We start from the raw sequence: 20,732 nt of genomic DNA on the forward strand, positions 1-20,732 counted from the left end.
TTCAGCTGGCATTTGTTGTTTTCTTTATCTTTCTCTTTGTATGATTTGCTGTGCCTTTGCTACCCTGGTGCTCTGTTCCCTGTGGGCTATCCAGCCCTGCCTGATTGTACCTTGTCCCGGATCTGTACAATTCCCATTTGGCATCTGTGGCTGTGCAGCGGCTGTGTTCGCCTGCACTCCACAGCGCCATCTGCCGGTGGGAATTGCCCTCTGCGGGTGCATAGCACCTAGCCTGGGTGTCCGCAATAATACGCTTGTGGAGGAAATCCGCCACGTCAGCGCACGTCTGGTGCGCTGACCACGGAGACGATTCCACAATCGTTACAGAATGTCCAGCCAAACCAAAATTCCCAGGGCAGAGGGAACCTTCGATTTGTTTCAGATGTCATTGCCTGAGGCAAAGGCATATGTGGATCCTATTATAGGTAGGATCGCACACTACATTAAAGCAGTTAAAAAGTCTGTCCTCGTTCCTGACCCCAACCCATATGGAGATTACCTAGATACTGGGTTGTTTAAACCGCCATTTGCCTCATGGGAGATTGGGGCCTTGTTGGAAGAGTTTGATTTCGATTGGAAAGCCTTTTGCGATTTTTATATCGCAAAGAGCGCGGATGACCTGAATGATTGTCTCGACTCTATGTACCTTTTGATCGATTCTGATGAATGTGATGAGTGTGATGTGGATCTGGTGATTTATGTGTGGCAGACTATTTTGGACGAATTGCACACACACCAACCAATTATTTCCAATAAAGAGACACCATTGTCACATGATTATTCCTGTCTTTCTGGGGTAAAGCAAGTGAGTTTGGACACTGTGCGACCTGAAATGAATGGGTGTGCCTCGACTGTGGACACCTGCGTAAATTCTGATGGAGTTTCTCCCGTTTGTTTGGAGGTTTAATCTGTGCGATCTGATGCCTGTTTCTCAGATGTTCCTGCTGATTGTGATCGGCGTGAGTGTGTCAGCTTTGTCAATGATTTGTGGGATCCCTTGTCATGTAAAAACAGATCTTCTCTCAGTACTACTTTAAGATCCTCCATCTATGATCTCGCTATGGGGAAAATTCCCAAACGATGCAGTTTCAAGAGTAAAATTAATATGATTCCTCATGTTGTTGTCACAACTTCCCCTAACATTGTTCAGTATGAATGCTCAGACCTAGTCAGGTGGGAATGGGAGCCCCCGTTCCAGAAAAAACAGCTCGAAGCGTTGGCGTATGAATTGGAGAACGATTCAGAGTCGTTTTGTGAGTACTACATTGCCAGAAGTGAATCTGTCTTGAGAGCATGTATAAGTTATGCTTCCGCCTTAAGAGAAAAAAAGGGGTGTGAATTTGACTTTGTGAGTCCGCTGATATGTATGTGGAAAATGATTCTGAATGAATTACGTGTACGTCATTCAGGTGACGTTTGTAAAGGTACTTAGTCAGCTGGCGTTTCTGAGATCCAGCAATCCAGCCTGGAGACCTCAGAATCCCTGTCTTTGGAGTGTTCGGTTTCGCAACCTAAAGCGATTGTGGATTCGCAAATTTTGTGTTCTGTCTCCTCGGATTCGACATCGTTAGCCGAGTCTAAGAATGAGACCGCACTTTGGTTTTGTGAACCTGATACTGAAGCACCTTTGCTCTGTCCAGAGAAGATGTCTCTGAGCCTGCCCTGTATCATGAATAAAGACATTATGTCCACTCGCATTGACATTTGCGAGTCTGATTCTGAAGTAAGTACTGACTCTCCACCCAGTAATCTGGATGAGTCAATATTACCTTGTTTAAAATCTTCTGCAGTGTCCCTAGAGGCTCGTCTAGGTATTGCAACCATTGTTACCTGTTTCTCTGCTATTTTGGAATTGCAGTCTGGTTTGACTGCTATGGAGGAATTTCCCTGCAATGAAACGAAACTCAGAAGGCCAGAGTTAGTTTCACTAGATATTTCTGTGTATTCCTGTCCTGATGATGAAATTCAGTCTCAGTTTATGGTGGAACCTTCCCTAGGACATCTGCCCGGTTCAGAAAATAAAGTTCAAGCCTTGCCCTGTAACATGGATAGTTCAGAATCCTTCTTAGGAAACTTGAAAAAGGATGTTCCTGAGGTCCTGTCTGACCTCCTGGAGATCTCCGAGTTCCTCCCAAAGGGTGCAGAACTTGTAGGAGACGTCTCCTGCCCCCCAAGTCTTTCTGAGGTGTTGCCCACTTCAGTAGGCATTGCTGCCTTGCTGGCTACCTTTTCAGCTCTGATGGAGCTTCACGCCTGTGTAGTCAATGATGATATTGCAGTCACAGAAATTTCTGAATTTGAGTCCGAGTCTTCTTTTGAAAGTCCAGTGCCTGTGACCTCCACTCATGATGTTTCTCTGCCCGGTACTGGTTTTGGTCTTGTCGTGCCGGACTCTGAGGTTGGCAGTTCCCCAACATGTCCTGAGGTTTCTCCTGTGTTGGTGTACCCCAGTGTGCTCTGTGACCCAGAAAGCCCAAGTGTGCCTCAGTTACCAGCGTACTCAGATGCTTCCTCGGTGGAGACATGCTCTGATATGGCCTGCCTGCTTGCATGCCCAGAGGTGGTCCCTGAAAGTCTTGATCTTTATGGGTGTCCTCGTAATTCTGAATCCGGAATTGTCATTGGTTCCATGGGGCTTCTTGGTAATTCTCCATGTGAGCCTGGTGATTGTTCTGCCCTCTTGGGATCTCTGTGGAGCTTCAAAAGGTTCTGGGAGATTCCGGGAGAAATTTTGCTTGGTACCCTGGATAAGATCAACGGTGGCTTTTGTGTTGTAAGGGACACTTCGAACAGGTATTGTGGCAGGTTTGGTATTTTCGGACGCTCCTTGGAAGGTGGTGGGTATTGTCTGGAGGGTGTCGATGGCTTCTTCTCTGGTATCCACAGTCCTGATGGGTGTTACGCTGAGACTTGTAGTGCTGACAGGCATTTTTCGGTGGCTTCTGTTTCCGATGAGGTCGGTTTCGGGTGGACTGACTCTGGAATTGGACCTTGTCGGGCTGGCCCGACCTTCATGAGTCTTCTGTTAAAGTGGTTTGGAGATATCAGTTTTGAGGGTCGTCTGGAATTCGACCCTAGGAGGGGGGGTACTGTGAGAATCTGCTCAGCTGCCTGCGCAGGCAGGCAGCCTTTTGACCATGGTTTAGGTTTGCTTGCTGCAGGACTCTGGAAAGGAGACCTTCTGTCAGTTATGCAGCTTGTGTTGCTGAGGGATTTGCATACATTAGTCATGCAAATCCCTTACCTGCCTTCTTTTGATGACTGGCACTATAAAAGCATTCTGCTCCCAGAATGCTTTGCTGGACATTTCCCTTCCATGGTCTGTTCCTGATGGACACTGCTGGAGTGTCAGCCATTGCTATCTAGTATAGTTAATTCCTGGGGGTTGCTTTAGGCTCCCCTTCTAGTCCAGTCAGGTTGTATTATCTGTTTTGCCTGTTCCGTCTGTCTTGTGTTTGGATCGCACAAGCCCTAGCGTTAGCGGCTGTGGATCCTTCTGATTGAGTCTGGAGTGTAGGTTGGAACAGCGGTTGTTTCTGCCTACCTCATCCGTTCTGTCTGCTGTGTGTTGGGATCGCACTGCCCTAGCGCTAGTGCTGGTGATCCTTCTGTTCTGTCTCCTGGGATCGCGCTAGCTACTTTTTGCTAGCGCTGGTGATCCTTCTGTTCTGTTTCCTGGGATCGCGCTAGCTACTTTTTGCTAGCGCTGGTGATCCTTCTTCCTGGGATCGCGCTAGCTACTTTTCGCTAGCGCTGGTGATCCTTCTGTTCTGTCTCCTGGGATCGCGCTAGCTACTTTTCGCTAGTGCTGTGGATCCTATCTCTCGCTTGTCCCTGTTTTCGTGTGTCTGTTTTGTCTGATTCGAAACGCTTGCTGTAGGCTCGGTGAGGTAACCGTTAAGCAAGCGCTCGCGTTCTCTGTTTCGTGTTTGTCTGTCTTTGGTTGGTTGGGCGTGCTTGTCTCTGTTGTGCGTAACATGCGGAGACCGCGCACGAACGCGTGCACTGTTGCGAATGAGTGCGGTGTTCGCGTTCAGCTGGCATTTGTTGTTTTCTTTATCTTTCTCTTTGTATGATTTGCTGTGCCTTTGCTACCCTTGTGCTCTGTTCCCTGTGGGCTATCCAACCCTGCCTGATTGTACCTTGTCCCGGATCTGTACAATTCCCATTTGGCATCTGTGGCTGTGCAGCGGCTGTGTTCGCCTGCACTCCACAGCGCCATCTGCCGGTGGGAATTGCCCTCTGCGGGTGCATAGCACCTAGCCTGGGTGTCCGCAATAATACGCTTGTGGAGGAAATCCGCCGCGTCAGCGCACGTCTGGTGCGCTGACCACGGAGACGATTCCACAATCGTTACATATATACTGTACATATAAATATACACACTACATATGCCAGCTCTTCAATATACATCCACCCCGCTCTGCAAATCTAGCCTGCCCCACCTTCATAAAAGAATTCTCTGTTCATCAAGAAGGACAATTGTTTAATAAAGTTTGAATGTTTTATTATACATTAATTTTGGGCGGGATTCATACAGCTTTTCACCTGTTTTCACCTTCTATGTTACATTTTAAGCTCCCAAACAGCAACATAACAATATACTGCAATTAAGGTAAGAAAGGTAATATTAAAATGAAGTGAATCAGGAAAAACTTCGTTTGAGTGATTATTGAGCTGAATGGTTATTTTTATTAAACAAGGGGAAAAAAATAATTCATTTATGAGAAGTTTTGAGAATTGACCCCATTAATGTACAAAATGATTTTCTTTTGTTTTGCAGACGAGTCTGACAATATTGATAACGCATATGACGATGAACAGACGATTTCTGATCTCTTACAAAATGCAAACAATGGTAAGACGGCTTCTCTAGTATGCGTACAACCTTGCTGACGAGTGCCTGATCATAACGTGTGATAAGACTCCTCCCCTCCGTTACGCTTCTGCCTTCCCAGCTGTACCTGCACAACCTACATCTCTGAGCTCGTCACCCAGATATATACCTGCCCACCCTCTCCGATCCTCTAATGACCTCTGCCTGACCGCATCAAGCATTTCTCATTCTCATGCTCTTCTGCAGGACTTCTCAGGAGTTTCACCCCCCCCCCTATGGAACGCCCTCCCACCCCCTTTAAGACTCGCTCCTTCCTTCAACACCTTCAAGCAAGCCCTCAAAACACATTTCTTTGAATTGGCAAATGGCCTACCCCCCCCCCCCCCCCATCTTCCACGCTTTAACTCTCTCACCCGGGCACCTTCTCCACGGCACTACCTTATGTGTCCGTCCCTCACCCTTTAGATTGTAAGCCTTTGGCAGGGGATGTCGCCCCCCCCCCCCCCCCCCCGTGTTTGTTCTTCTTGATCTTGCAACCCCAGCAATGACACCCTTCCCATGGACTGACTCAGACTTGATTTGCTGGGTCTCTGTAAAATCACATGACCATGCATCTTATACCTTGATTGCATGTATAACCTTGTGCTATGTTGTATAACCATTTGCTACCTCTCTGTCTTATCACTAGTGTTGTCTCGAAAGGTACGCACGCGAACTTATTCGTGCGAACAAGGCGTGTTCTTGTTTGCATCGGGTCGCGAACTTTATGCTGGTTCAACTTGCCCTCCTATACTACATCATTGGGCTAAACTTTGACCCTCTACATTACAGTCGACAGACACATGCCAGCCAATCAGGCTGCACTCCATCCTGGAGCCCCCCTCCCCTTTATATAAGGCAGCAGCGTCAGCCATGATCTCACTCAGTGTGCTGCTGTAGTAGTGAGAGAAGGCAAGAAGTTTTAAATCAGGATGACACCATTTATTGGCTAACTAAAAATGAATAAGAATAAGCAAGCTTTCGGCCTTGCAGCCTTCGTCGGGCTTACATCCTGTTAGTTTGCAGGCTGGTGGTACAGACAGCAATATACATGCAACATCAAAAGGGAAAACAGATTTTTTTCAAGCATAAATACATGTCATTAAAATGCCTTCATTGAAACAGAACATCTAAATGGGGTGAGAGGTTGTTAGCTGAGATAAGGATCCTTGCTTACTCCATGCTCACAGACTTGGGAGTTGGACTGACACAGAGGTATCGTAAATTCTGAGTTCACAAGTTCAGCTATAATTTACGATACCTCTGCGTCAGTCCAACTCCCAGGTCTGTGAGCATGGAGTAAACAAGGATTCTTATCTCAGTAAGTTGGCTTTTGACATGCTACAAATCCTGAAGCACGCTACTTTTTCTCTTGGATTGATCATAATGGTACATGCTAGGCTGGCTTCAGCATGTAGTGTTGTTGGTGGTATAGCGGTTAAGTCAGTTACCTACCACACACTGAGAGCTGGGTTCAATTTCCAGCCCAGCCTGGGTTCAATTTCCAGACATGGTATGTAAGAGAGAGAGAGATTGAGTTTTTCTTTAAATTCCGCGGAAATAAAAAAATTTCCGCGGAATTCCGTTTTAGAGGTTTAGCAATTCCGTTTCGACCGCTGGAATCGACCTAATTCCAGCCGGAAGTGCTGTTGTGATTTTGTTCGGCCCTCGACCAAAGTACAGTGTTCAGAAGAAGGCACATGCCATCAACCCCCAATATTGTCAGGACATAGTTGACTATTTAACACAGAACACCTCATCTTCCTCAGCTTTCGCATGGAAGTGTGACATATCTTCCTCCTCCTGCTCTGATTCTGGCACCCCACTTAACATTCCGTCGGCAGCCATCACCAAAGTTCCATCATCCCTGGGCTCAGCGGTGTAGACATTTTTTTGTGTGTCTGCCTTAGATGAGAGCAATGCCATCTTTACTCTCTGCCACTGAAAATTGAGCCATGGAAAGACCACGACCCATGTGGGGACAACTACCTTACGAAGGCACATGATGAAAAAGGGATGACCTGAGGAAAATCAGCACACAAAAGCAAAGCCACACACCGCAGTAGAAGATACCAGGCCGCAATTATTTCTCAAAAAAGGTTATACTGAGACTGTACCGTGATGTTGAAAGGCAAGTGGTGTCATCTCTGGCACACAGCGTTGGGTCAAGGGTCCATCTGATCACAGATGCCTGGTCTGCAAAGCACGCTCAGGCCTGCCTGAAGACTAAGTCAGTCCCCACACACAGCATCTCTGCCTGCACGCCGTGTGAGTGCCTGCCCCTAGACTAAGTCGGTCCCCACACAGCATCTCTGCCTGCAGGCCGGTTGACTGCCTTCTCCGCCACCATCAACAGGGTCCAGGACTCCAGGTGGTTTCCTGAATTTTTAAGGCCGCTGCTAGCAGCGGCTGCTATAATTTTTCTGGTGCATGTACATGCCTGCCTAATTTTTCTGGCTGCACTGCGGCTGCAACAACAAAACAAAAGGCATGTACATGTGCCCATTCCCCTTCGTGATCGTTACCTTGCCGCGGTGAAGGGGCTTGCGTATCACAATGAAGCAATGACCGGCTATATGAGTGTGTTGGGGGGGGCACACCTGACCCAAGAAGATAATAAGGTTGTTGCTTCATTGTGGACAGACCAAATTCGATCAGCTGGACAGTCACTGTTGTTCTGTCATTGAGCTACCACAGCCCGGCGACCATATGGGCTTGAAAACCGCCATTGCCTGCACTCTCGCCATGGTGCGCACCAGTCCAGCTCGGCCATCACTACACAAACAGCTGTTTGCGGTGCGTTACACAGTGAGTTTGGTGTGTCAGTGTGAAGCAGTACACAGAGGCGTTACTAGGGTTGGTGTCACCCGGTGCGGAAACTCATGGTGTCACCCCCTCTTACGCCGTGAACCTCCAACCTCACTATGCAGTAACGTTGCTTGTTATAGAGGGGTGTTAAAATGATCACCATGTGATCCTGGTGGCCTCTGAACTCTGTTATCAGCTCAACAAGGAGCAGCCAGAAGGGAGAAGAGCGGGAGGGAGAATTACAGCAGACAATAGCCTGGTCTATATTTACATAGCTTACTCCACTCTCCCTTAGCCTGGAGCTTGCTGTCACCCCCCTCTGCTAGTGACACCTGGTGCGGTCCGCACCCACTGCACCCCCCTAGTGACGCTACTGGCAGTACACTACTTACACTATCTGCTGATCCATGTATACACACGCAAGATGTTTTCAAGCACTTTAGGCCTCCAATTTAGGAATGCAATGTGATTTCTGCCCTTTATTGATTATAACTCTGCTGTGCGTCAAATCTGTAATTTTCCCCGGGACTTTTTGCATGTATCCCACTCTGCCATGCCCCCGTCCAGGTGTTAGACCCCTTGCAACATCTTTTCCATCACTTTTGTGGCCAGAAATAGTGTTTGTAGTTTGAAAAGGTCGCCTGCCCATTGAAGTCTATTGCGGTTCGCGATGGTTCGTCGGTTCGTGAACCAAAATCCGCAGGTTCGCGACAACGCTACTTTTCACCCCTGGTCTACATTGGCTATCATTCATAAAAGTGTGGTCGGTAACAAAAATCCGTGCGGGAAAATACCGCTTTCGGTATTTTAGACTTCTGGGTGGTCATTCATAAAAATGTTGCCAGTTGCGATACAAGTGAGGTGATTTCCCGAAAAAGGCTGGCGGTAGGCTTGCGGAAACAGAGAAGCTGCCTGATTCCCTCCGTGTGCTGCTCTCTCTGCTGCTGCTTGGGAGGTCTGTCTCCATTCAGTTACATGTATTCCGCATGCTTATCGCTACTTCCAAGGGGGCGGTATTCCCCGTCCTCATACCGCATGCTCTAATCTTTATGAATTGACATTTTGTTACATTTTTTAAGATAATCACCGCACAAAGCGGTAATTTATTGCTCTGCTCGGGAATGTCAGCTTTTCATGTGAAAACAGCCTTTATGAATAGACATTTTGCTATGTGCTCGGTAAAGTCAGCTGTTTTCAGCATTTCCCCATGCGGGAATGCTTTATGAATGATAGCCATTGTGTGTATCCCTATTTATTGCCCAGCGCTGCGTAATATGTTGGGCGCTTTATAAATACAATAAATAATAATAGTAATAAGAATACAGTATGTAAGTCATATTTTAGCAGTGTGATTTTCATCCCTTTCCTTGTAAAATAACTGAAAGATGAAAATGGCAATGGAATCTAATCTGAACTGTTTCACATTCTAGATGTGCTTAATCTGTATCAGATGGACATGGCGTCAAACTTCGGCCGCGGCAAGCGGAAATGTAAGACTTGCATTTGGAAGAGATCCACTCAAGGAATCGTTCAGGTCCCCTACGTCTTGTCTGATGATTATTGTAAGCTGACCTCAGTGTGGGTGACCCAATTTTTATTTCTTGAGGCATTATTATAAAAAGTGTTACTTCTTTAACCTTTTCGGGACCGGCCACCTACCCCCCCTTAAGGACCAGGCATTTTGCGCGGGAAGGGGGTGCGCACGTTTGGGGGGGTCAGGCGGCCGGATCCCGTGTGTGGCTGCCTGGCATTGTGTCCCTCCTTGGTGGCCTGGGCCCCCCCTTCTGCCAGCAGCCTTCACTTACCTTCCAGCCTCCAGCGATGAGCCGCACGGGACCCTCTTCTCCGGCCGGCATCTCCGTTCTGTCTGACGAGCAGTTCCGGGTCGCGGCTTGATGACATCATCAAGCCGGGACCCGGCGCTGACGTCAGATGAAGCGGAGATGCCGGCCAGAGTGGAGGGGGGCGCCGATCGTCGCTGGAACGGCAGGGAGGTGAGTGGATCCTCTTCTTTCCCCCCCTGCCGCCACAGCTGTCAAACAGATCACTACGATCCGACGGCGATCGTAGTGATCGTGTGATCAGCAGCCATACGCGATGGCTGCTGATCACTCGGGGGAGATGTCGGCTGTCATATGACAGCTTAATCTCCCCCTCCGGGTGCGCACGATCGCGTCGGGAGCGGAAATTGCGGGGCGGCGTAGATTCTACGCCGCATCAGGCTAGAACAGCCACAAGTGCGGCGTAGAATCTAATGCACATGGTCCCGAAAAGGTTAAATCATTAGCAGCTTTGACAGAGTTATCTCGTGTGAGATAAGTGCACTGCTTTTGCCCTCAGTCGGCAGAACTCGTCATGCTGTAAATTCTTAGAATGCTTTGATGTCTCTCTACTAGCAGAAAATATAGAAACTGAAAGTTGAAGTCCTCTGTGTCTCACACTGCCCCCTAGGGACAAGTGGCCATAAATACACATTACAGCAGTACTAATTAGAAGCAAGGAAATCAAGCAAGTAAGAAATAAAAAAGTGCTAAAGTAAATTGGCCTGGAGCACTCACAAGCCTCTAAATAAACTGGCTGATAAAGGGTTAAAATATAGCTGTAATAAGGCCAGAAAAGGAACGGATCCCCTCATTCTTATTTCCTGATCTCCAAGCCTTTTGTAACTTATGTTCTGTTTAGCTGGAACCAAGTGCAGCTGCTCACACGGCATGTGATCAGTACAGGAAGAGAGCAGGGCTGTGGCGATCAGCAGGTTACCTGATCTTGCCGGGAGGTCTTGGCTACGTCTGGGATCTCCACCAGGGCTCAGCAGGGGCCATTTCTGTCACTACTAGTGCTGCTGAGGCATCCTTTCTGTTGTGTGAGCAATCAGGGATGCAGAATAACTGGAACTAGCATTATTTACAAGGTTCAGCAGCTCTTGACATAAAGCAGTACTTTCCTCCATGTCTCCAGTATGCATCAAAAGGAACCAACAACCCACAGCAGTACAGATCATCTTATAGGAAATGCACAGTGCCATCTACAGGTCAGATGTATGACCACTACAGTAACTAACAGTGGCATAGCTAAGGAGCTGTGGGCCCTGGTGCAAGTTTTACATGGAGGCCCCCGGCCCTGGTGCAAGTTTTACATGGAGGCCCCCCCCCCGCCCCCCCAAGCACTCCATACATAACAATTGATACGGCACAACAAAACCTGCCAAGGATTTCCACAGTGTCAGAGGTGCAAGAAGGGGATGGGAAACTGTTTGTTAATGATTAGCACTATACAAAGTATCTATAGAAGTGATTATTATGAGCACAGGACCAATAGAGGGCTAATATTGTGCTTTAGGGAGGGGCCCTAACTAACACACAAGTACACAGTGACCCATTACAGGGTCAATTTAACTAATGCTGGATACACATTATGCAATTTCACAATAGACTGATCGTTTAATAATTTCCAGCATGTCTTATCTGCTTTCAATTGAGAAAGGGATCAATTTTCAGCAGTACGGTTCCCAAAATCAATCCTTTTTTCCATCAGAAGCAGATCGGACATGGTCAAAGGCAAGAATCTCCATGTGCCTTCACTCTGCCCCCTCCCCCTGCTGAATAGACACATTGCCCTGGCAACAGCTGAGTCACTTCAGCAGAGGGAGGGGGCAGAATAGACACAGGCAGGGAGAGTCTTGCCTTTGCCAATGAAAAGAGATAAGCAAGCTCGTACTGCTCTCTGCAGCGAAATTAAGCCATTTTACAGGGAATAGTTGGGAATGCTTCCAAATGTTCTTTTATGTAAGTAAGAGTAGTTACTGAAATTTTACCTTTGGGAGTGTGTATATATATTATTATTATTATTATTATTATTTATTGTATTTATATAGCGCCAACATATTACGCAGCGCTGCACAATAGATAAAAGGGTTAACATACAAGGTAGGACATACAGGAAACTCACAACAAAACAAGATCATGCAAATGATTTGATAATACAGTGTCATAGGTCAAAATAGAGCCTGTTCTAGTCCACAAGAGGGGTGATTGTCAGTAAAATTGCATAATCAAGCTGGAAACACTAAGGGAGATGGCCCTGCCAGAGGCTTACAATCTAAAGGGTGGGGGTGGAGACAATAGGTGTATCTGTTGAGAGGGTGTCTAACAGAACATATTATGGTGCTGGTGTAGGGGGGTATGCGAGCATGAAAGGGTGAGTCTTGAGATCTTGTGAGAAGGTATTAAGTGGGGGCGAGTCTGGTGGCTGGAGGTAGCGATTTCCAGAGAGCAGCTAATTGCGGGTGGACCTGGCATTCCAGAGGCCACAGGAAACACGGAGCGAATGCCTAGGGGTAGGATGGATCGGAATAAGGTTATGCCAAGGGGGTGTGTGGGTAGAGTTTGGGGGGGGAAGGGAGGTGCATGGGGGTTGAGGGCCAAAAGGGAGTCTAAGGGCAGAAGGGGAGAGGGTGCAGGGAAACAGAAGGTGGACAAGGAGTAGAAGGAGGTGGAGGTAGAGCATGTGGTGATGGGGGAGAGCGAGATGGGGAGGGAGATGGCTAGGAAATGGTGGAGGGGTAAGGGAGTGAACAGGAGGGGACATTTTGTACTGATGGGATAAGGTAGGATGGGGTGTGGAGAGTGGAAGCATAGACAGGGGGACAGCAGTTAGACCAAAATGAGGTAAATGTCACCAATGATGTGGCTGAAGGGGTTCAGCAAAGTTGCATCAGTAATCAATCTGGCAAGGAGAAGTCCACAGGAGATCAGCAGTGAAGTTGGCAGAACATCAATGATGGCAAAAAAAAAAATCCAGCTGTGTGTGATTGGTAGATGGGGTGTCTGGATGGTAATGAAGTAGCTTGTCTGGAGGTCGGCGATGGATCAGTTGGTGGGGAGTTCAGCAGTGGAGCAGCCAGTGAAGATCAGCAGTAGTGTGGTTGGTGAGGCACGGTGAAACCATCAGCAGTTTGGTAAGCGGGTGTGCAGTGCTTAAATTTAGCTGGCTGTATGTTTAGGTGTTGAATGTTCAATATGGTATTGAAGGTCTTTCAATGCAGGGTGTAGTAAATCAGCAGCCCAGAATTTTGTGCTAGTTCACTTCTGTTCCCTTCTGGCTCAATTCTGGTATAATTCGGTTTGTCTAAAGTACCCTTTAAATTTATACCCTTAAATGTATACACTGCTGACCAAGGTCTTGCTGACTATATGATCTGCTAATATATCCCTGACTAGATTGATGCTAACAAGCAGACTGATTGCAGCTGTGAATATACTAGACACTAGACTCTAGCCACACAGGGGCAGGGCCAGTCTAAAGATATGCAAATTGTGGCTAATGAAATGAAATAGGCAAATGGTCACACAGGAAGAAGCCCCAATTATTAACACTTATAATTAAGCAGATTGATGCAGAATTTAGAATTTAAGCATACAGCCAGGAAAATGAAACAGTTGCATACCTGGAAGAGAATATATATATTCTCATTTTTCTTTTTAGCTTTATTTTTTAAGGGTTAAAAGGGTTAAACACTGGAAGGAAAACTGATTTTACCTGTGTTTTATTTTATTAAATGAATTATGCGTTTCTACCATAGTAGATGTGAGACCAGATGACACACATGAGCAACACAAGACTAATGCGCTCCTCTTACTAGCCAATCACCCAATCACATTTATTGCCTTGTCTGCAAGCATTGAACTCTGCCGTTCCGAAACCCAGGAACCTTTGCAAACTAAGTAACATGGTGCTCATATACAGTTTGAGAATAATTTGATATAACAAATATGGTTAAAAAAAAAAACCCAGTCGCAAATAACATTGTTGAAAGATGTCACATAGTGTGCTGTGCATTTTTTATTCATGTATATTTCTTATTTTTTCAACAGCTAGTGCAAATAAAGATTTGATAATACTCGCCATGCTTGAGTTTGAAACAATGACTTGTGTACAATTCATAGAAAAAACTTCAGAAAGAAGCTATCTCGATATTGAAAATGGACCTGGGTAAGTGCCAAGTATAGCTACATAACCGCTTTGTGTAGCCTGTGTACAGCTGCCCTATTCACTGCAAGCTGCAGAACTACAGGGGGCCGCCTCTGAGATCACAGAGGGCCTAGAGCTGAATGGGGGCTCCAAATTCTATTGCAGAATCTCTAATAAAGGAGTCCAACCTGCAGATTAGGTGTTTTTTTGGCTACGCTTGTTATGGTTGAGAAGATTAGAATGGCCACCCTTGTTTATGACCAAGGTGAGATGAGCTTCCGGGCTGTTGGGGTCACCAGAGGGAGGCAAGGGAAAGGTTGTGAGCATTGGGAGGGGGGGGGGGGACCATAACAGTTTTGATCATTTGTAGTTATCAGGGATGAGCAGAAACTACGCCAGTGCAAATTTACATATCGTAGTTTGCATCTACATCGTAGTTTGTAGGTGAAGTCTCAAAACTACGCTTACGAATTTACGCGTAGCAAAGTAGCTTATGCCCACTATGCGTAGTTACCATGTGTATTGCGTAGTGAACTACGAATGCGTTACTCGCGTCTAATTTTCCGCGTACGATTGTATGCTTACAAATTTACGCATTGGAAAAGGGAATGTACGCTTCGCACTAGGCGTAATTGCGTATTTTAACGCGTAGTCTACGAAATGCATACGAATCGAATATTTGATTTTGAAGCCGTAGTTTGGCAAAGCGTAATTGTGTAAAACTACGCGTAGTTTCAGCGTAGCGAAGTTGACTGACTACGACCATCCCTGGTAGTTATGCCCCTGAGCAAAAAAAAATCCCACGCTTAGTGGCACTAATCTGCATATGAGGAGGAGTAGTATCGGGAAAGAGGGTTGTGATACTGGCCACACTTGGTAACAGGGGTGAGGGAACCATGCCATGCTGGCCACATTTGGTAACAGGGGTGAGGGAACCATGCCATGCTGGCCACATTTGGTAACAGAGGTGAACGGGCCATGCCATGCTGGCCACACTCGGTAACAGGGGTGAGGGAACCATGCCATGCTGGCCACACTCGGTAACAGGGGTGAGGGAACCATGCCATGCTGGCCACACTCGGTAACAGGGGTGAGGGAACCATGCCATGCTGGCCACACTCAGTAACAGAGGTGAAGGGACCATGCCATGCTGGCCACACTCGGTAACAGGGGTGAGGGAACCATGCCATGCTGGCCTCATGTGGTAACAGGGGTAAGGGAACCATGCCATGCTGGCCACACTTGGTAATAGGGGTGAGGGAACCATGCAATGCTGGTCACACTTGGTAACAGTGGTGAGGGAACCATGCCATGCTGGCCACACTTGGTAACAGGGGTGAGGGAAGGGAACCATGCCAATCTGGCCAAACTTGGCAACTGGGATGAGGGAACCATGCCATACTGACCACACTTGGTAATGGGGTGAGGGAAGCATGCCATACTGGTCACACTTGGTAATGGGGTGAGGGAACCATGCCATACTAGCCACACTTGGTAACAGGGGTGAGGGAAGCATGCCATGCTGGTCACACTTGGTAACAGGGGTGAGGGAACCATTCCATACTAGCCACATTTTCTGTTGAGGGGTTGCTTTACTGGTCAGTTGCTATTGGATGGGGGGAGGTTATACTAATCACAGTTTATAAAGGGTGAGAGGTTTGATGGGTTATCAACTGGCTACACTGGCTATGGAGAGGGCAATGGGGGAACTGGCTATGAAGGGGGCAATGGGGGAACTGGCTATGGAGGAGGAAATGGGAGAACTGGTTATGGAGGGGGCAATGGGGGAACTGGCTATGGAGGGGGCAATGGGGGAACTGGCTATGGAGGGGGCAATGGGGGAACTGGCTATGCAGGGGGCAATGGGGGAACTGGCTATGGAGGGGGCAATGGGGGAACTGGCTATGGAGGGGGCAATGGGGGAACTGGCTATGGAGGGGGCAATGGAGGAACATTATGCATGCTTGCTATCAGAAGGGGGAGGGACTGTTATACCAGTTATACTTTAAAGGGGGAAGAAGGGCATGTTTGAGAAGTTGTTTTAGAGGCGGTAAGGGGCAGAGGGAGTGTTTGTTGTAGTAGTAAAACTTAATATGAGAAAGAGGGAGGGTTATACAGTATATGGGCCACTCTATATGGGGGAGCGGTTGAGGGGGGCTACACTGGCTCCTCTTTCTATGGTTGGGTGGACTGTTACACTGGCCATACTTGCTAATGAAGGGGGACAGGGCTGCTAGAGTTGTCACACTTACTAGGGTTTCTATACTATTATTTTTTTTCTGTTGGGCTTGTTGGTTGGGGAGGGGGGGGGGGGGGAGAGAGAAAACAATGGAAAATGGTGTTTGAAAAAGAGTTGCAGTAACTGAAATAACAGTTTGTGTATTTCTTCTTTGAAAGGAGACTTTGATATCCTGAGCCTGACCCCTATCGTCATTCATGCAATAGTAATTAATACACCCGATGTGACATGTGATATGATGAGATAGACATGTGTATGTACAGTAGAGATGGCCCGAACGGTTCACACACAAACTTATTCCCGCAAACATGAGTTTGTGTTCACGTCTAACCGCGAACACTTAGAAAGTTCGACCCGCCCCCTATACTACATCATTCGGGTAAACTTTGACCCTCTACATCACAGTCAGTAGACACATGGCAGCCAATCAGGCTACACTCCCTCCAGGAGCCCCCCCCCCCCCTTGTAAAAGGCAGCAGCATCGCCCATGTTCTCACTCAATGTGTTGCTGCTATTAGTGAGAGAAAGGAGAAGTTGCTGCAGACATAGGGAAAGCTTAGTTAGGTCTTGTTAGCTTGCTCCTTGCTGATATTTGTTGCTGAAAAGCACCACCAAAAAAGCTCTTTTGAGAGCTAATGTTCTTGTGATGTGTGTTTTTTTGTTTTTTTGTGTCCCACTGACACTGCATATACAGCCCTGTCTGTTGCAGCTGGCCCTTGCTAATTGCTATACTGTGCCAGGCCCAGCACATTCAGTGCATACCTTTTCACTGCACCTGTGTGGCTGCACATTGTATTATATATTAGCAGTCACTTCATACCTTTTCACTGCACCTGTGTGACTACACATTGTATTATATACCAGCAGTCACTGCATACCTTTTCACTGCACCTGTGTGACTACATATTGTATTATACCAGCAGCAGTCACTGCATACCTTTTCACTGCACCTGTGTGACTGCACATTGTATTATACCACCAGCAGTCACTGCATGCCTTTTCACTGCACCTGTGTGACTGCACATTGTATTATACCACCAGCAGTCACTGCATACCTTTTCACTGCACCTATGTGACTGCACATTGTATTATACCAGTAGCAGTCACTGCATGCCTTTTCACTGCACCTGTGTGACTGCACATTGTATTATAGCCGCAGTCAGTGCATACCTTTTTACTGCACCTGTGTGACTGCACATTGTATTATAGCAGCAGTCAGTGCATACCTTTCACTGCATCTGTGTGACTGCACATTGTACTATACCAGTCACTGGCACTGCATACCTTTCACTGCATCTGTGTGACTGCACATTGTACTATACCAGTCACTGGCACTGCATACCTTTCACTGCATCTGTGTGACTGCTTATTGTATTATAATACCAGTCAGTTTCTGCCTCAGATGAGAGCAATGCCATCTGTACTCTCTGCCACCAAAATTGAGTCATGGAAAGACCAAGACCCACGTAGGGACAACTGCCTTACGAAGACACATGATGAGAATGCACAAACAGCAATGGGATGACCACCTGAGGAAAAGCAGCACACAAACACAAAGCCACCCCCCGCCTCCTCTTCCTCCTTCATGTGCGGCATCTTCAGCCGCTTTATCCCTGCACCTGCTAGCAGCAGCCGCTAACAAAAAGACGAATAATTTTTCTAGTGCGTGTACATGCCTGCCTAATTTTCTGGCTGCAATGCGACTGCAACAACAAAACAAAAGGCATGTACATGTCTCAATTCCCCTTTGTGATTGTTACCTTGCCGCGGTGAAGGGGCTTGCATATCACAATGAAGCAATGACCTATATGAGTGTGTTGGGGGGCACACCCAAGATAATAAGGTCATTGCTTCATTGTGGACAGACCAAATTCGTTCAGCTGAACAGTCACTGTTGTTCTGTCATTGAGCTACCTCAGGCCGACCATATGGGCTGGGAAAAATGCCATCGGCTGCACTCAGGCCATGGTGCGCACCAGTCCAGCACGTCCATCACTACACAAACAGCTGTTGCGATGCGTTACACAGTGAGTTTAGTCTGTTAGTGTGACTCAGTACACTAATTACACTACCTGCTGATCCATGCAAGATGTTTTCAAGCACTTTAGGCCTCCAATTTAGGAATGCGATGTGATCTCTGCCTTTTAGGGATTATAACCCTGCTCTGCGTCAAATCCATAATTTTCCCGGGACTTTTGGCATGTATCCCACTCCGCCATGCCCCCCTTCAGATAATGGGCGTCCGCAGAAAATTTCCCAGGGGGAAAGGGGGGGAAGAAGTGGCGCGGCACGTGTAGCATGGCACGCTGAAAATCTGGGTTAAGTTGTGAAATATGAGGGTTATGTTGTGTGGCGCGCGTAGTGCGCCGCACTGAAAAGATGGGTGTGGCCATGAACCAGAATGTGGGCGTGGTCACGGATGGAGACAAATTTACATGAACTTAGCAATGGTGGGACATTAGATTATGACAGTGGTGGCAAACCTTTTGGAGGCCGAGTGCCCAAACTGCAACCCAAAAGTCACTTATCTATCACAAAGTGGCAACAGCAATTTAAACTAAATACAAATGTTTTAACTCATACATGAACATTATGGAAAATCCAAGTTGAAAATAAACTGTGAATATAAACAATTTCATCCATCCTACACCTGAAAAATGTGTTCGTTTTAGAACCTCCCAGTTTTATTTTCTGTTTTAAAAAGCTAAAAAAGTAGGTTTAATGCTATTGTCTCATATGATGATGATTCACCTTTTCCCATAGTCTCGCAGTTAACAATCATGTGACCCCCCAACAAGACAAATTCAGCAATCATGAGGCCCCCATCAAGACAAATTCAGCAATCATGAGGTCCCCCAACAAGACAAATTCAGCAATCATGAGGCCCCCATCAAGACAAATTCAGCAATCATGAGGCCCCCAACAAGACAAATTCAGCAATCATGAGGCCCCCAACAAGACAAATTTAGCAATCATGAGGTCCCCCAACAAGACAAATTCAGCAATCATGAGGACCCCAACAAGTGAAATTCAGCAATCTTGAGGCCCCAAACAAATCATGAGGCCCCCAACAAGACAAATTCAGCAATCATGAGGCCCCCAACAAGACAAATTCAGCAATCATGAGGCCCCCAACAAGACAAATTCAGCAGTCATGAGGCACATAAATAGACAGCATTTCGCATAAATAGGCAGAATGCCCACTTAACACCTCTCACCTGGCTTTTGAATTCTCCTTTACTTGCTGCTGTGCCTGGCTGGCCTGGCAATACTGTTTTTGGCTGGATTGGGGATGATGCGTGGACTGAAAGGCCTTGCGGTGATGCTGTGGCCGGGCTGGCTGTGATGCTGTGGCCAGGCTGGCGGTAATGCTGTGGCCGAGCTGGAGGTAATGCTGTGGCTGGGTTGGCTGGCGGTGATCCTGTGGCTGGGTTGGCTGGCAGTGATCCTGTGGCTGGGTTGGCTGGCAATGATGCTGTAACCTGGCTGGCAGTGATGCTGTGACCTGGCTGACGGTGATGCTGTGGCTGGGTTGGCTGGTGGTGATGCTGTGACCTGGCTGGCAGTGATGCTGGGCTGTGCTTGGCTGGTTGAAGTAAATGCTGGCCTGACTGGTGGTGATGCTGTGGCCTTTTTGATAGTGATTCTGGGCCTGTTGGCTGGTGGTGATGCTGGGCTGGCTGGCCTGGATAGTTTAGGTAGTGACAGGTGCCCTCTAGTTTAGGTAGCACCAGGAGTCCCCCAGTTTAGGTAGTGACTGGCGCCCCCCAGGTTAGGTAGTAACAGGGACCCCCAGGTTAGAGAGTGACAGGAGCCCCCCCCCCAGGTTAGGTAGTGACAGGAGCCAGCCTCGGACTGACCCACCGAACTACCGACGCAAAGTTAGGTGGGCCCCCTTTAAGAGTTGTAATGTCACAGTCACATGACCACAGGGCCCCCTCTCTCCTATCCGGATGGCCGGGCCTGCGCCAGTGAAGTCAAGGGCTTCGCTAGCCCTATTTTAGGGGGGCCTGTGCCCCCAACATGTCCGCGGGTGCCCCCAATCTATTTATTGGGGTGCCCCGCTGTCTCCCCCGGCCGCCACTGTTCCCCCCCCACTGGCCGCCACTGCCAGGATCAGACCTCGATCAGCTGGGATGATCGGAAAGTGTAATTTCCGTTCCGCCGGAATTCTGCCAGAACTAAATTCCGTCACCATTGCATTCCGACGGTATTACTCGTAATTCCACACAATTCCGCATTCCCCGGTAAAATTAAAGGTATTGCAATGGAAAACTCACTTTTGCCAAGCGTAGGCCATGAAACCTACTTACTGGCTGTTCTACCGGAATTTTTTTTTTTTCCGCCGGAGGAGTTGTCGGGACTCGCGTAAGCTATGGGACCTAGAGGTGGTTCCACAGCGGTCATTATAAGTTTGGTTTGGAGCCGCAAGAGTTGTCGCGACTCGCGTAAGCCAGGGGACCTAGCGGTGGTTCCACGGCGGTCATTATAAGTTTGGTTTGGAGCCGCAGGAGTTGTCGCGACTCGCGTAAGCCATGGGACCTAGCGGTGGTTCCATGGCGGTCATTATAAGTTTGGTTTGGAGCCGCAGGAGTTGTCGCGACTCGCGTAAGCCATGGGACCTAGCGGTGGTTCCACGGCGGTCATTATAAGTTTGGTTTGGAGCCGCAGGAGTTGTCGCAACTCGCGTAAGCCATAGGACCTAGCGGTGGTTCAAAGGCGGTCATTATAAGTTTTGTTTGGAGCTGCAGGAGTTGTCTTAGGCCATGGGACCTACTGGTTCCATGGCAGCCATAAAAAAAAATTGTGAGTAGCAGGAGTTGTCGTAGGCCATGGGAC

General features: G+C 47.7%; 1 protein-coding gene across 4 annotated transcripts in view; it reads left to right on the forward strand.

Annotated features, from left to right (window-relative positions):
• LOC137538746 (low choriolytic enzyme-like) overlaps positions 1-20,732 on the forward strand; it is a 1,161,243-nt gene that overhangs the window by 957,634 nt on the left and 182,877 nt on the right. For all 4 annotated transcript variants that reach the window (XM_068261057.1, XM_068261060.1, XM_068261059.1 and 1 more), the window contains 3 exons: positions 4,784-4,858; positions 9,115-9,246; positions 13,558-13,675. In XM_068261057.1, coding sequence (XP_068117158.1) covers positions 4,784-4,858; positions 9,115-9,246; positions 13,558-13,675 — 325 coding nt within the window. The remainder of the gene's footprint in view (positions 1-4,783; positions 4,859-9,114; positions 9,247-13,557; positions 13,676-20,732) is intronic.

Source organism: Hyperolius riggenbachi, chromosome 11 (assembly GCF_040937935.1).
Source record: "Hyperolius riggenbachi isolate aHypRig1 chromosome 11, aHypRig1.pri, whole genome shotgun sequence".
Classification (NCBI taxonomy): domain Eukaryota; kingdom Metazoa; phylum Chordata; class Amphibia; order Anura; family Hyperoliidae; genus Hyperolius; species Hyperolius riggenbachi.